This window comes from Eupeodes corollae, chromosome 2, assembly GCF_945859685.1.
Source record: "Eupeodes corollae chromosome 2, idEupCoro1.1, whole genome shotgun sequence".
NCBI lineage: Eukaryota > Metazoa > Arthropoda > Insecta > Diptera > Syrphidae > Eupeodes > Eupeodes corollae.
Window position 1 is genome coordinate 141,752,083 of NC_079148.1, and position 14,385 is coordinate 141,766,467.

Below are 14,385 nucleotides of genomic sequence, written 5' to 3' on the forward strand. Positions count from 1 at the left end.
ATCATCAAATGACAAAAAGTGTGGAAAAAGACGCAAAAGTTGTGGGGCTGAAAATTAAAATGATCAGCCTCGGAACCCGACAATCCTCTTAAATAAATATTTTCTCGCAACCAGTGGAAAAAGTGAAGAGCTTTCAATACCTTGGAAGCATCTTTTCCATCGAAGGCGGGAGCTGAAACACATCTCCGAAAACCGTACACGATGGCGCGGAGGCGTAAAAGACGGACTTAACAGGTTTGAGGACCTAAGTAAGTAAGTATTTTTACAAGTATACAATTATCTTTTGTTTTTACTTTTTCAGGAAAGGAAAATCACTATTGTGTTAAATGTTTGAATTTTCCTTAAGTTTATAATATTTCGATGTAATTTTGTAGACGCGAAAGTTTCAAAACATGGGCACAGATTTAAATCGAACTTTACCAGTGTCTTTGGAACACGACTAAAATACAATTACTTATTTGTGCTTCCACCATAAATTTCGAGTCTCAATCTCATTTAGTTCATCTCGAATGTCAAAAATCAAAACAAAAACAAACTGACATCTTTTACACGAGGCGTTTTAAGAAGAACTCTTCTACTTTTAAAAAAGAAACTATATTTTTACAATAATTAAATACAAATTGAAATATATTCTTTTAAATTATATTGGTATGATAATTGACCTTTCCTTCTACCTTAAATTTCTAACAAACTTTCTTTTAGATAATCGCCTTTTGACGATGGGAAAAGTAAACAAAACACGAGCTCTGAAACAAAAACTCGCCAAGCGAGTAGATGCCACTAAAAAAGCAGTCACGTCTATTGCATCTAAGGTCTCATTCAAGGCGAAAGAAAAGGCATCAGATAAAAGAAACTTAATATCCCAAACACCCACCGGACTAACGCCAAAGAAGCACACAAACAAAAAGGAGAAATTTCGACTCAAACACAAGAACCTTCTGACTAAATTTGCCCAACAAAAGAAGCAGAAGAAGGAAGAGATCGCCAAGAAGAATCGTGAAAAAACTGCTGTAGTTGGTGACATGAAACCGCTGAAGGATGCTCTGCCATCTCTGGACGAACTATTTAAATTGAGCAGAGAAAATCTCAAAACTGGAACTCCTGCCGAACCCGAGGTCACGAAGAAACTCAACATCAAAGACAAGATCAAGAAGAAAAACAAACAATTTGTTAATCGAGTGAGTTCCTTGCAAGCTCTACTCAAAGATCCCGACTTCAAAAAGAATCCACGAGAAGCTATAGCGTATGCTATAAAATATAAACACGGTTTGATTGATGAGTAAAACATTTGTGTTGGTCTTTTATTTGCTTAAAACTAAAAGGCACTTCTTGGTGCTCTGGCTAAAATGCTATTAGGTTTTTCATTTAAAGCTTTGACGACTTTCTTTGGCCGAACGCTGCGAGTGCATTGAAGAACTCATCGGAACGGAATCTCTTTTGCAACTCAGCACATTCTTCGATGAGGGCACTTTCCAAATCCTTGTTATGGGCCTTCATGAGCAGAGCCTTCCCAGCCATCAACGATCCTAAGGGAAGTCTCGTTATATCCATTATCTTTGGCCATATTTTAGTGTCGAGTTCTTGGGGCTTCACTACGTCAGCGACGAAATTGAGTCGTAAGGCTTCTGTGGCTGTCAACTTCTGGTTGAGCAGCAGAACTTCGATGGACTTAGCCTTGCCAAGGAGTCTGGGAAATGTATGCGACGAACAGCCTTCCGGACAAAGTCCAAGTTTAGTAAACGGCGTTAAAAAGTATGCCTAAAATATGATTGTCAGTAGGTGATTCCCAAAACCCAATCAAAAATACAATCTTACATTGTCAGTGCAGTAAATAATGTCACAGAGAGCTGCGGTGGTCATTCCGATCCCGATACACGGCCCATTCACAACAGCCACAAGTATCTTTGGGAATTCGTAAAACGAACGAATCAAATTCTTTAAAATTACATCAGTGTCAAGCAAGAATTCATCGAAATCCGTTATGCCCGACATTGACAACGATAGGTCATTTCCTGATGTATAAACATCTCCAGTACCTGTTACAGCAACAACTGCGACGGATTCGTCTTCACCTGCCAACTGAAGTACTTTGGCAAACTCAATGTAGGCTTTTATAGTTAGTGAGTTCTTTTTGCGAGGATTGTTGATTTTAATTATGAGCAGCTTTTCGCGTTTTTCAAGGAGTAATTCTTTAAATTCATTGTAGCGTTTATCTAATTGAGTCATTTTTGTGACGTTAATTATTTTGTTATCGTGAAGAAAATGTACACAATTGATTTTGGAATTTGACCTGCATTTTGCATAAATCATAAGATTGGAGAATTTTCGATCAGCTGTGGAAATGACAGCTCTGGAAGTGCATTTGGGTTGTAGACTTTGCAACAAGAACAGTATGTCAGGAAAGAATGAATATAAGGTGAAATACTGCTAAAAATATCAAAGAAACTCTTAATCACAAACAATTTTATATAAGATTCTAATAAATGCTTGATTTCAGAACTTCCCATAAAAATGTTGTTAACTTCGTTTTTAGTCTCTATTCTTGTCAGTTTGTTAATCCTAAATTCAGAGTTAACTCACGAACAAGTTTTTCATTGGGGGTTTATTTTTAACTCGTGTCAAAATAACTTAAGGAAGTCCATAGATTTGACATTTTGGTTGACAAATAGCAGTTGTTTTTTTATTATTATAAAAAATTAATAAACGAACATTTTTCTCCAAATAAATTAAATTAAATTCTTCTCAAAACAGTTAAACTCAAACAAAAAGAAATATTTCTGAATATTTACTCCACGAAACTTGAAGGGTTGGCTCAGAGTCAACTACAAGATAATAACAGATTAAAAACATGTTTTAGCAGTTAACTCGAGTTTAAATCTTAAGCTAGGATGATCTCACACTGAAGAACTGGGCTTTATAGACTTTACACACCAAGTCCAAAACCCGGTTTTCGTGAAATTATCGGTTTTGGCCGAAAACCTACATCGAAAACTCAAGTGTTTCCGTACATTTTTGGTAAACAACAAGTTTTCGTAAATCACAGGTTTTATATAAAACCTCTCGAAAACTAGTAGCAACTCAAAGTTGAACTAAACAAACAAACCTTTCGAAACATTCAACGCTCAAATTAATGTAAAAAAAACAGCTGATGACTGCTTTCAAAACAAATATTTCATTTTGAAATAAATTTGGTCGTGGTAAGTAATATTATTTATACAAATTTCTTACATTTATTGTATTGCTTTTTGTTTTTTATTTACAGAATATGGAATAGGAAAAAAAAAGGAAACTTTGGGGGAGCTGCGTGGCAACAGAAAAAATTTCGGAAAAATTTACCAACGTTGAAAATAAAAGGTTCTTTTATGATCCTCCAGAGTTTCAAACGCTCTCTGTTAAGCGAGGAACGGGGATTTACTATGGCTAGAGGCGTGGCGATACAATGTAGGAATCGTTGTTCCAGTAAATAAAACCACAACAGTGGGCTATCGCCTTGATGAACCGCGATGCCAACATCAAGAAGATCTTCAGTGCTTTGGACAAGCCAGGCGAGTTTTCAAAGAGATAGTCATGGAGAAATTGCAGACCATCATAACAGCTTCAGTGATCGGTCTATATGAGCGTGATTTTGGTACGAATCTGGAACTAGGAATTGACCTTTTCTGCTCATGCTAAAAGGACCTGCACGAAATCGTTCAGAATCTTCTCAACCCCTGCTTGTACGGCCACAATATTTGGCGATCCTGATGGCACATTTAAACAGAAGCAATAGTGATAAGCTCAGTATTTGGGATTGAAGTTGTTGTGAAAGAAGAAGAAAATGTTTTGAATAAAATTAATTTTTACTGTACCAGCTTTTTTTTATTGTTGTATTTTCTAGACAAATGGCTTTTCTTTAGTGAATTGTTCGGACAGGTTGAAGTGACAAAGAGGATAGCTGCAGCCAAGCGAGCTTGTAGTTCTTTGTGGTTCATATCGTGCCCCCAATTCACCCGTTCTCAGAACTTCAAGTGAAGCTCTTCTTCGAGACAAGCTAGTGTTACGGCCATGTCTGCGTTGATATGCTGCTCTATCAGAGGAAATAATTATCGACTTAAATCCTTAGGAAAACGTTTGCACTTCAAGAATTTTTAAAAAATTTAATCTTGAGAGAATACATACCATATAGAACATCTTCCCTGTGAAAGGAAGTACTTGGAAAACGACTTTTTTTATGATAATGGAAACAAGTTTAACAAAATCTTCATATTTTGTTTAACAATTTTTTTCATCAATACAAAATTTGACAGCCGGTGTTAAACAAATTTAAATGTCAAATGAAAACGTGTAAATGTTCGGTGTGAATGATTTTTGGGTTTTCGAAAACTTTTTGCCGAAAACCCGGTTTTGGGTTTGGTGTGAAAAGGCTATCAGTGTAAACGATTAGATTTCTTTGTATTTGTTGTGCAAATAAAATAAAGAATTTGATAAATACTCTGCGGAAGAAAGGACCTGACAAATTTGACTTTTCAATCATGGAACAACTGTCAAAACATCACTTGGAATCCACTCGCAACTTATAGATATGATTTTATATTCGAAATGCTGCAACTAATTTCTATGCCGATGGCTCTACGACCTTTATGCGACAAAGTCGGAGGTAATATTCAATTCTAGGTGACTTATTTTTACGTTTCGTTATTCTATAGGGTGTTTTTTAACACCTTGAGAGTTTTAAATAAGAAAAGACAGGTTACAAAAATAAAACTTCTATTAAATATACTTTTATAATTAACTATAAAAAAAAAGACAAGAAAGCGTAGAGAAAGAAAAGATCGATATTGAGATTAAATGTTTATACTAATTTCGTTGATGTATATTTTTTAAAGAACTTGGCAAGATACTTTTCAGGTTTTATTTTGATAGGTAGTGGTGTATTTCAGCCCAATCTGAGTAGCCAAAAAAATTTGTGGGATTACAACAAGATTCATGGTTTCACAGTTCATTGGAAAAACACTCAAGTTTTATCGGCAGTGATTCTGCTTCGTTTGATGAAGAAACGAATGTCTTCTGCGTTTTAGTCTTTTCTCTCTTTTTCGCAAACAATAATTTTATAGTTAGCATCCCTTTTTTGGAAGAAATCAAATACAGCTACATGTAACTCAACCATTAATAAATTAATAAACGAACGGTTTTAGAAGCTCTGTGGGAATTAAAACTATAGCTTTGAATTTGAACACATCCCTGTCATATATCTTATTTTGACAGTTTATATTATTTGTTTACTCCGGCTTTCAAATTTCTGAATTTCTATTGGAATCTTTTAAATGAAAACATTTTTTTTTAAATAAATAAAACAAAATTGAATGCCTATAAACCAAATAACCACTAGAATGCTTCCTCAAAAGATCCATAAAACAAAAAGAAGAGTTCCAACCATAAAAATACCCGGCTACCGCCTGTCATCAAAAAAAAAAATAAAACAAAATTCAAGTGACAACTTATTAGAGCACAGCGACAGCAACAGCACAATGACCTTTAAGCGACATTGAGGAAAAGTTATCAGTTGAGAGGAGCATCGAGCAGTGGGAGTTTGATTGGAGAACCGTTCGGTAGCTTTTTTGGACTTTTTTTTTGTTATACCCTCGTCTTATCTCAAGTCAGAGATTCATTTTCATTCAACTGCTAGCCGACAAAGTGCGTGGTGGTTACAAGATTTAGCAATAAAAAGAAGAATGTCTCTTAGTGCGTCAACTGTTAAAACAACCCCCTACGAGGGTCAGAAGCCTGGAACTAGTGGACTTCGCAAAAAGGTAAAAGATCACACACAATAAAAAAAGAACTTGACGATCCTTATTTTAAATGCTTTTCTTTTTGTACTAAGGTGAAAGTTTTCGTTGAGCCAAATTACACCGAGAATTTTATCCAGTGTATCCTCGATGCCAATGGCAGTGCTATCAATGGATCTCTCTTGGTTGTCGGCGGAGATGGACGTTACTATTGCAAGAAGGCAACTGAAATTATCGTCCGAATGTGTGCCGCCAATGGAGTAAGTAATAATCTTTCATTAATTTATGATCTAAAAATAAACTAATTACTTTTTTATTTGACTTTTCTAATAGGTTTCAAGGTTGCTAGTTGGTCAGAATGGAATTTTGTCAACACCAGCTGTTTCAAGTCTTATTCGCCATAACAAAGCTTTAGGTAAGTAAGTGTTATTAGTTTTTTTGTGTCAATAAAACTTTGTCTTTCATAAACCTCCTAACCACTTGAAAGTGAAAGAAATGAAGAGACTTTTGAAGGGGTTTGAGGTAGGGGCTTCAGTTGCCTTTGAGTTTAATAACAGAAAATCTATATCTCTCGTTACGTATTGGGCTTATCTTTGCTAGTTGGACAAATAGAGCATGTAGAGGGCAATTCAGTTGATAAGACAACCATAAGGTCTTTTTATTGTTTTTTTTTCTTTTTGTCAATAAGTAGATTTTTTGTTATATCATTGCTGCAGTCATTCGAATGAATGGAATCAGAAGATCTATTCGTGATTATGATAAAAAAAGAAACAACTCACAAAATCTTGATTTAATAGAAAAGATAACAAATGTCTAAGTTTTTGTGTTATCATAATTGAGGATCTGCATACAAATGGTGAACGATTGGGGGATATCGTGATTAAAATTTCACTCAGGCGCGCATCTTTGATATTTAGATCAGAGGAGGGGATAAAGCACTTTTCGCATAATTTTATTTACCTTTAAAATCGTCTATCAAATACACCTGTCTTAAAAATATTAAATTTCATAAAAAACGTTTAAAAATATTAAACACAAACAATCAAACACATTTTAAGTTTGAATGAAGTCAGACTCTTTATCTATTGCTTTGTATGCTTAAATTAAAGCATTCAAAGGAAAGAAAAAAGCTCAAATTAATTAATTTAAATAAATTAAGGCATTCATATGGTAGGTAGAAATGACGATCCCAAGTCAACCTAGCCTGAGATACAATTAGCGCTGTAGTGCGCCATTTTGATAACAAAAACTCTTTTGACCTTTGATTGAAAGGGATAGATTTATAGAGAAGCTTCATAGCGATTGTGATATAGCCATTTTATCGCATTGAGAAAAAAGATTAGGTCTCTAGTCTTTGTCTCAGATAGCTCATTAAGTTCGTGAAAGAATGCTTTTCCAAAGTATTTCATTCTAGTGTTTGCCAAAGCAGGACAGTTGCAGAGGAAATGGATTATCGTTTCACTTTCTCTTTGGTCACTACAGCTTCGGCAAAAGGTGTTGTAAGAGATACCCAACTTCTCTGCATGATCTCCTATAGGCCAATGTCCGGTACAAACCGCAAGAATCTTGGTTATGTCTTGCCTTGGCCTGCATAGAAGATCGTTTGTACGGGTTTTATATAGGTGGGCCATATCTTCCTAGATATAATGCAGTTGGGTAAATTGGTCCACCTTCGGTTTGATTCAGTTTGGTAGATAAAAAAGATTTTACCCTTCATAGCACCAAGAGGAATGTTAACCATTTCCGCAAGTGAGCTATGAAGGGCCGATCCTTGCCTGGCTAGCTCATCAGCCAGTTCATTTCCCACGATACCACTATGGCCCGGAACCCAGATCAGGGTGACACCGAGGTTAATATTCAGGCTCGCAAGCTCAGCTCGACATTGCTGGACCAATTTAGATGAGGATATGGCCGAGCTAATGGCTTTGACAGCTGCCTGACTGTCTGTAAAGATAGCCGCATTTCGGTTTTGGTTTGGGTTTTGTTTAAGTATCTTACAGCCTCCCTTATTGCCAGCAGTTCAGCCTGAAAAAATCTAGCAAAGTCAGGAAGCCTAAAGAATTTGGCTACATTTAGGGACTCAGAAAAGATCCCAGAACCAACTCCGCACTCCATCTTTGAGCCGTCAGTAAAGATGGTTGTGTCGAAACCTATCGATACGATGTCATCCTCCCAATCTTCTCTGGATGGGAAAATAACCTTAAAACCCTTACTAAGGCTCAAAGTAGGAGTGCAGTAGTCAGTGTCTACCGAGATAATATCTGAGGGAATCAATTTCGTTGTGTTGCTGTGACCATAAGTTTTTGAGAACCAGCTTTTTGATTCCTTCAGCCTAATAGCGCTGCAGGAAACTATGTATTTAATAAAAACGTCGATTTGTGCCCATGCAAGCTGTTCTCTGAACCTTCTTTAGCTTATCAATATTATAGGTTTTGCTAAGAGCAGGCCACCACTCAATCGAACCATATGTTAAGATTGGACGTACTACGGCTGTGTACGTCCATAAAATCATCTTCGACTGAAGTCCCCACTTTTTGCCGAAAGTTTTGCTGCAGGCGTAGAAGGCAACACAGGCCTTCTTAACCCGTACTTCGATATTTAGTTTCCAGTTTAGTTTAGGGTCGGGTATAACTCCCAAATATTTTGCACTGGAAGACAATGATAGGATTTGACCGTTGAGTCGAGGTAGCGTGAAGGGCGGTACTTTAGTTTTGGTGGTAAAGAGCAACAGTTCAGTTTTACTTTGGTTAACTCCTAGTACAAAACTCGTGGCCCAATTGCTAACTTTCTTCAAAGCTGACTCCGTGATTTCACTAATCACAGAGGTGTACTTCCCTGACACCAATAGCACCAAATCATCCGAATAGGCTACCGCCTTCACTCCACATCTCTCTAATTTAACGAGAATTGTATCCATGACCAGAAGCCATAGAAGAGGCGAAAGGACACCACCCTGGGTTGTTCCCCTACTCACGTGTTTTGTTTTGATTGTATTGCCTAGAGTGGCTCGAATCTTAGGCATTCATATAGTTGGATTGGTATTTGGTACAAGGTGCACCAAAAGTCTGGAAACAGTAAGTTAAGGGAAAATGTTTGACTTCAAACAAAAAAATAATATTCAAAATACCAGCAACGGGTTGAAGTAAAAAAAACTGAATGAATTATAATACCATAAGACATATTCTCATCTAAATTAGTCCAGCAATGTCGCGATGAGCTTGCGAGCCTGAATATTAACCTCGGTGTCACCCTGATCTGGGTTCCGGGCCATAGTGGTATCGTGGGAAATGAACGATCTGACGAGCTAGCCAGGCAAGAATCGGCCCTTCATAGCTCACTTGCGGAAATGGTTAACATTCCTCTTGGTGATATGAAGGGTAAAGTTATGGTCATTGACCTATAGTGGCTCGCACTGCTTCTGTTCATATTTTAACACTACAAATCTAAGCACAAAGAATATTCTAAAGGATTCAAATAAGGTCTTCTCGGGGCTCAATATGAAACTTTCATAAAACTTGTGATATTCATACTAAGGAAATTTGGTGTCATCTTGGCTTTGTTTGCCTTATAGTCATCTGAGTCCTGTAGAAGAATCCATATATCTCTTTTGAAAAGGGTATTTGTTGAACCCTTTACCACATCTCACTGTGGTACCCGAATAATGGTAAGTACGTTGGACTGTCATGTCCCTGCCTGTGCCATTTAAAGCTTTTTTCACGGGTACAGCCTCTTGCGAGGAATTGACAAATTCTCCAAGAATAATTCTTGTCATGAAAAGTCCTTATTGTCCAAATTGGTCGTTCAGATTCGGCTTAAAACTGTAGGTCCCCTCCATCCCTAAAAATATACGGAACATCATCGACCACCCGAATCAACTAATAATAAGGATGACCACTGAACAACGACATCCAGAGCCAAGGTACCTCAGTGTGATGGAACTCTTGATGACAGCTTAATCATGAAAAACGAGGAAGCAGCCTCGATCTACACTGCCATTTTGCCAGCCTTCTACCGACGCTAAACACCACTTCCCCAAAACCTACAATAAAAGTAACATTGACACCAGGAATAAACACCCTGAGAATGATAAATCAGCTGACTTTTAAAATTTTGTTTGACATGTAATTTCTATTTCTATAATTTTTTTAAACTTAAGCCACTGTATAACGTTAGCAACCTTACGTAGCCCTTCGCTTCTTTCGTGCTCCCTATTATTATTTTTCTTTTCCAAGGGGGTTTAATTGGTATTTGTTCCCATAATGGTTTCATAGTCGTACAAACACGGGCAACGCAGGGACAATCAATTTTTGAGCTGTCGTCTTCTCTTGAAGATATTCTAACCGAAAAGACTCCGAAATACGGCCTTTATTGCGGGTTCCCAGTGATTTAAAAAAAAATTAAATTCGCCTCCATGTTTACAGAAGCGAAATTGAAAACAAATTGATATTTATTCCTTGTTTACATTATTAACGGTTTAGAAAAATTACAGTTTTATTTCAAATCGATGTTTTGAGCAAACAACTTGAGGTTTCTCATGTAAACTTTATTGTATTTAAATCAAGTAAGAAAATGTGGAAAAACACACAAATTGTTTCTATTTCCGTTGGTGTCAAATTTTGCTGGAAAGTGGCACTTAAAAATATTATTTCCAGAAACGAGAGTTGTTTTGAAAAGTGAACATTTTAACAATCGAATCATACAATTTAAAGATATCTCGAGATAATTTATGTCTTATTTGATCTTTTTTAAAAATCCAAACCGTTCAAAATCAAACAAATAAAAAACGTCTTCATTTCTTTTTTATTAACAGGTGGCATTGTTCTTACTGCTTCTCACAATCCCGGTGGCCCTGAGAATGATTTCGGAATCAAATTCAACTGTGAAAATGGTGGACCAGCTCCAGATGCCTTCACCAACAAGATCTATGATCTATCAACTGCCATCAAAGAGTACAAAATTATTGCTGATCTTCAAATTGATATTGGAAAAACTGGAACAACTACTTTTGATGTAAGATTTCTTAAAAAAAAATATAATCTTTCAAGAAAATACAAAGAATTCAAACTTTAGATCAGCGGAAAACCATTTGTTGTGGAAGTTATCGATTCTGTGACGAACTACGTCAATCACATGAAAGAAATCTTTGATTTTGCTAAATTGCGTGACTATGTCAGCGGGAAGACAACTGGCAAGCCACTCAAAATGCGTATTGATTCAATGAACGGTGTCACTGGATCCTATGTGCGTGAGATCTTCCTCACCAATTTGGGTGCCACTGAGGATTGTGTTGTGCACACAACTCCTCTCGAAGACTTTGGTGGTCTTCATCCCGATCCAAATCTAACCTATGCCAAGGATTTGGTGGAAACTGTGGCAAAGGGTGACTACGATATTGGAGCTGCTTTCGATGGCGATGGTGATCGTAACATGATCATTGGAAATAAGGCCTTCTTTGTGACTCCCAGTGACTCGCTGGCAGTGATTGCTCACTACTTGGAGTGTATACCATATTTCCAAAATAATGGTGTGCAAGGATTCGCCCGTAGTATGCCAACTGCTTCAGCTGTCGATTTGGTTGGAGCCAAGTTGGGCAAAGAGGTGTTTGAAGTTCCAACTGGATGGAAGTACTTTGGTAACCTCATGGATGCCGGTCGTCTGTGTCTATGCGGAGAAGAGAGTTTCGGAACAGGATCGAATCACATCCGTGAGAAAGACGGAATCTGGGCTGTGTTAGCTTGGCTATCGGTTATGCAACACACCGGCAAAGGTATCGAGGAGATCCTCAAGAACCATTGGTCAATTTATGGACGTAACTATTTCACTCGATACGATTACGAGGAATGTGATTTGGAGCCATGCAACCAAATGATGGCAACTATGGAGAAAACCATCACTGATCCCGCCTTCGCTGGGAAATCATACTCCAGCGGTGGCAAGTCGTATAAGGTTAAGGTTGCCGATAACTTCAGCTACACCGATCCCGTTGATAAGTCAGTCTCCAGCAAACAAGGATTGAGAATTGTCTTCGAAGACGGCAGTCGTATTGTGATGCGTTTGAGTGGAACTGGAAGCTCTGGAGCTACTGTTCGGTAAGTTAAATTTTATTTAAAAACTCAAAACCAAAATAATGGTGTGCATTTTGTTTATTCTTAGTTTGTACATCGATTCCTATGAGAAAGACAATGTTTTGGGTAAAGCAAGTGAAATGTTGAAGCCTCTTATCGATATTGCTCTGGAGATCTCACAACTTCCTAAATTCACCGGACGTAATGCCCCAACTGTTATAACATAAGAGAACAAAAGTACAATTATTTTTGATGATGCATCCTTTAATAATTATTCTACCTCAAAGTTTTTGATCTTAGAGGATTAGAATGTGGTTTTTTAAAGTTTTATTATTTCCCCTTTTTGCATTTGTTCTTCTCTCCTAAAACTGGTTAAAGTTGTTGAAAAATAAATGTTTTTGTTTCGTTAATATGATGTTTTTTTTCTAACGTTTGTTTTTTTTTGATAATAATTTGCACAAACTAAAGGGGTTATTCCTACCCTTAACATGTTTAGTGTTTAAATGCATGAAAAAAGGGAAAATTTTAAGAGAAGATACGGATACACATTGGTCTTAAGGTTTTAAATATTAAAATGGGGGCGGGGAAAACTGAATTCTTGATGTGCATCGATACTTGACAGTGAGTTTAAAATGGAGCTAATCTGTTGAGGAATTCTGTAAGTACGAGTATTACGGCTATCATTTTCAAAGCTCTTTATTTTGGATTCCGTCCAAGACACTTAAACTAAATTTATCAAATTAATTCGTTAATCATTAATTAATTCATCGGCGTGGAAGTTAATTTTTCTGGTTTATTTCCATAATCTTTTTGTATGTTTTTTTTTTGTATTGTGAGGTGCGAAAAGAAACGGTTGGTTTAAATTTCGTGTTCGGTCCCGTAAGTTTTTGTTGTATAGGGTCCTAAAAGATACCTCCTGAGAGCTCTTTAGGGGAAGGAATTTAGGGCTCCGTTAATCGATCGTATTCGCTTAGTAAAAAAATAAAATACCAAAAAGGGTACTTCTACGCAAAAGTAGAAACAAATAAAGACGTAGGACTACCAACCTGGCTTTTTTTGTTACCAGTTTCTTTTTCTTGTTTTGATGTTAATTTTTGTTGTTAATTTATTTTTTTTGTAATCTTTTTTTTGTTATAAATTTATTACAAATCTAAGCTACGATGATTACTCTGTCATTTAAATACAAAAATTAAATTTCTGACAGAAACGCCGGCAATAGAAAAAAAAGTTTTTTTATGTTTCGCCCAAGCGAAACAATGAGAGCTTGAGTTTTATTTGTTCAGGGGTGTCAAGGGTAGCGGAGTAGACGTGGAGTTAAGATGACCTGAACCCGATGATCGACCAACAATTTCGGGGGTATCCAACACTGGTCGCGGATACCTAAAGGTAGAGTGGGTAATGGCCTCACTGCACAACATCCGCAGTGCCCTGATGTGCCAATAGTCCGTCCGCTTATGTTTCCTTCCTTTTCCTCATTCCTTGGCCTGATTTATGTTTTTGTCTGCAGGCGAGGTTGAGTTTGGGTGGCAAAATCCCCCCCCCCCCCCCCCCCCGTCTGACGAGCTGACGCCGTCCACCGCAAGCAGGCCGCGTCCCCGGATCTCAACAATCCCACCTAACCTTTTTCAAATCTTCCTATCTTTTTTTCCTACCTCATCCTTATCCTACCCTTCCACTTCACCCACCTCCACACCTCCTCTTGCCTCGCAACAGTATCCATATCGTTCATGCTGAAGCAGGTTGTTCTTTTCTTCGTCGTCGTTTCTCTTGGTGTCCTTCTTTTGTTATATACTTCCATGTCGCGGAAGTGGGGCGTATGTATAAGTGACTGTAGTTGTCTGTCCCCTGATTTACTACCATTATGATAGTAAGTACGACCATCATCACTTGAACAAATATCACCATACATACCGTCGTCGACTGCATAGGCCTGTTTGTCGTAGAAGCCAATTGCATTGGTATGATTCTGGTGGCTCGAAGGATCACGTTAAATTTAATAATAGTGATATGACTCCGTCTAAATATCAAACAAAAACAAAAGCAAAATCGATTAATTTCTTTTAATATTTTTCTTTATTTAACACAATTGTGTAGATTTTCGTTGCTTTTGTTATACAAATTCAATATTAATAATAATAATTGTTTTCGAAAATGGACTGTAACTGTCGGGACCGTCCTTGTTCGAGTTTAAAATCGGACTGTCTTCTCTCCTTCAGTTGGTCTCTTACTCGCCGCGTCCACACAAGCCATAGTAGTGTGGGTTACTGGAATTTTCCCCAACACAAATATATAACTTGATCATTCTATTAAACGAGGTCTGTGATACACATACAGACTACAGAAAGTTGTTTAGTTTCTTTTATACAAGTGCCGCTCATGGATAGCGGTATCTAAATTAGTCACGCTATAAAGACCATTAAGTTTTTGAAGCATGCAATTCTGTTAATGAGCTTATCATACGCTGCCATTGAAGTTCCACATCCGAAGGGCAAGATTGTAAATCTAGAATATGAAAAACGGTACTGTCATCAGCGAAACAGTTTTTTGACTTATAA

At 37.1% G+C, this 14,385-nt stretch overlaps 3 protein-coding genes across 3 annotated transcripts; 2 read left to right on the forward strand and 1 right to left on the reverse strand.

Moving 5' to 3' along the window:
• Window positions 1-522: 522 nt before the first annotated feature.
• Window positions 523-1,289, forward strand: LOC129947763 (ribosome biogenesis protein SLX9 homolog). The gene is made up of 2 exons (XM_056058443.1): window positions 523-648; window positions 703-1,289. Exon 2 carries the CDS (start codon window positions 720-722, stop codon window positions 1,281-1,283), a length of 564 nt encoding a protein of 187 aa, XP_055914418.1. The 5' UTR covers window positions 523-648; window positions 703-719; the 3' UTR covers window positions 1,284-1,289.
• On the reverse strand, window positions 1,268-2,310 carry LOC129947762 (enoyl-CoA delta isomerase 2-like). Its single transcript, XM_056058442.1, has 2 exons — window positions 1,816-2,310; window positions 1,268-1,758 (listed from the first exon to the last, which is right to left on the reverse strand). The coding sequence occupies exons 1-2, from the start codon at window positions 2,308-2,310 to the stop codon at window positions 1,366-1,368; spliced, it is 888 nt and encodes a 295-aa protein (XP_055914417.1). The 3' UTR covers window positions 1,268-1,365.
• A 3,206-nt stretch (window positions 2,311-5,516) lies between these two features.
• On the forward strand, window positions 5,517-12,240 carry LOC129946230 (phosphoglucomutase). The gene is made up of 6 exons (XM_056056348.1): window positions 5,517-5,789; window positions 5,861-6,025; window positions 6,099-6,180; window positions 10,576-10,775; window positions 10,836-11,854; window positions 11,919-12,240. Exons 1-6 carry the CDS (start codon window positions 5,712-5,714, stop codon window positions 12,055-12,057), a joined length of 1,683 nt encoding a protein of 560 aa, XP_055912323.1. The 5' UTR covers window positions 5,517-5,711; the 3' UTR covers window positions 12,058-12,240.
• The last annotated feature ends 2,145 nt before the right edge of the window (window positions 12,241-14,385 follow it).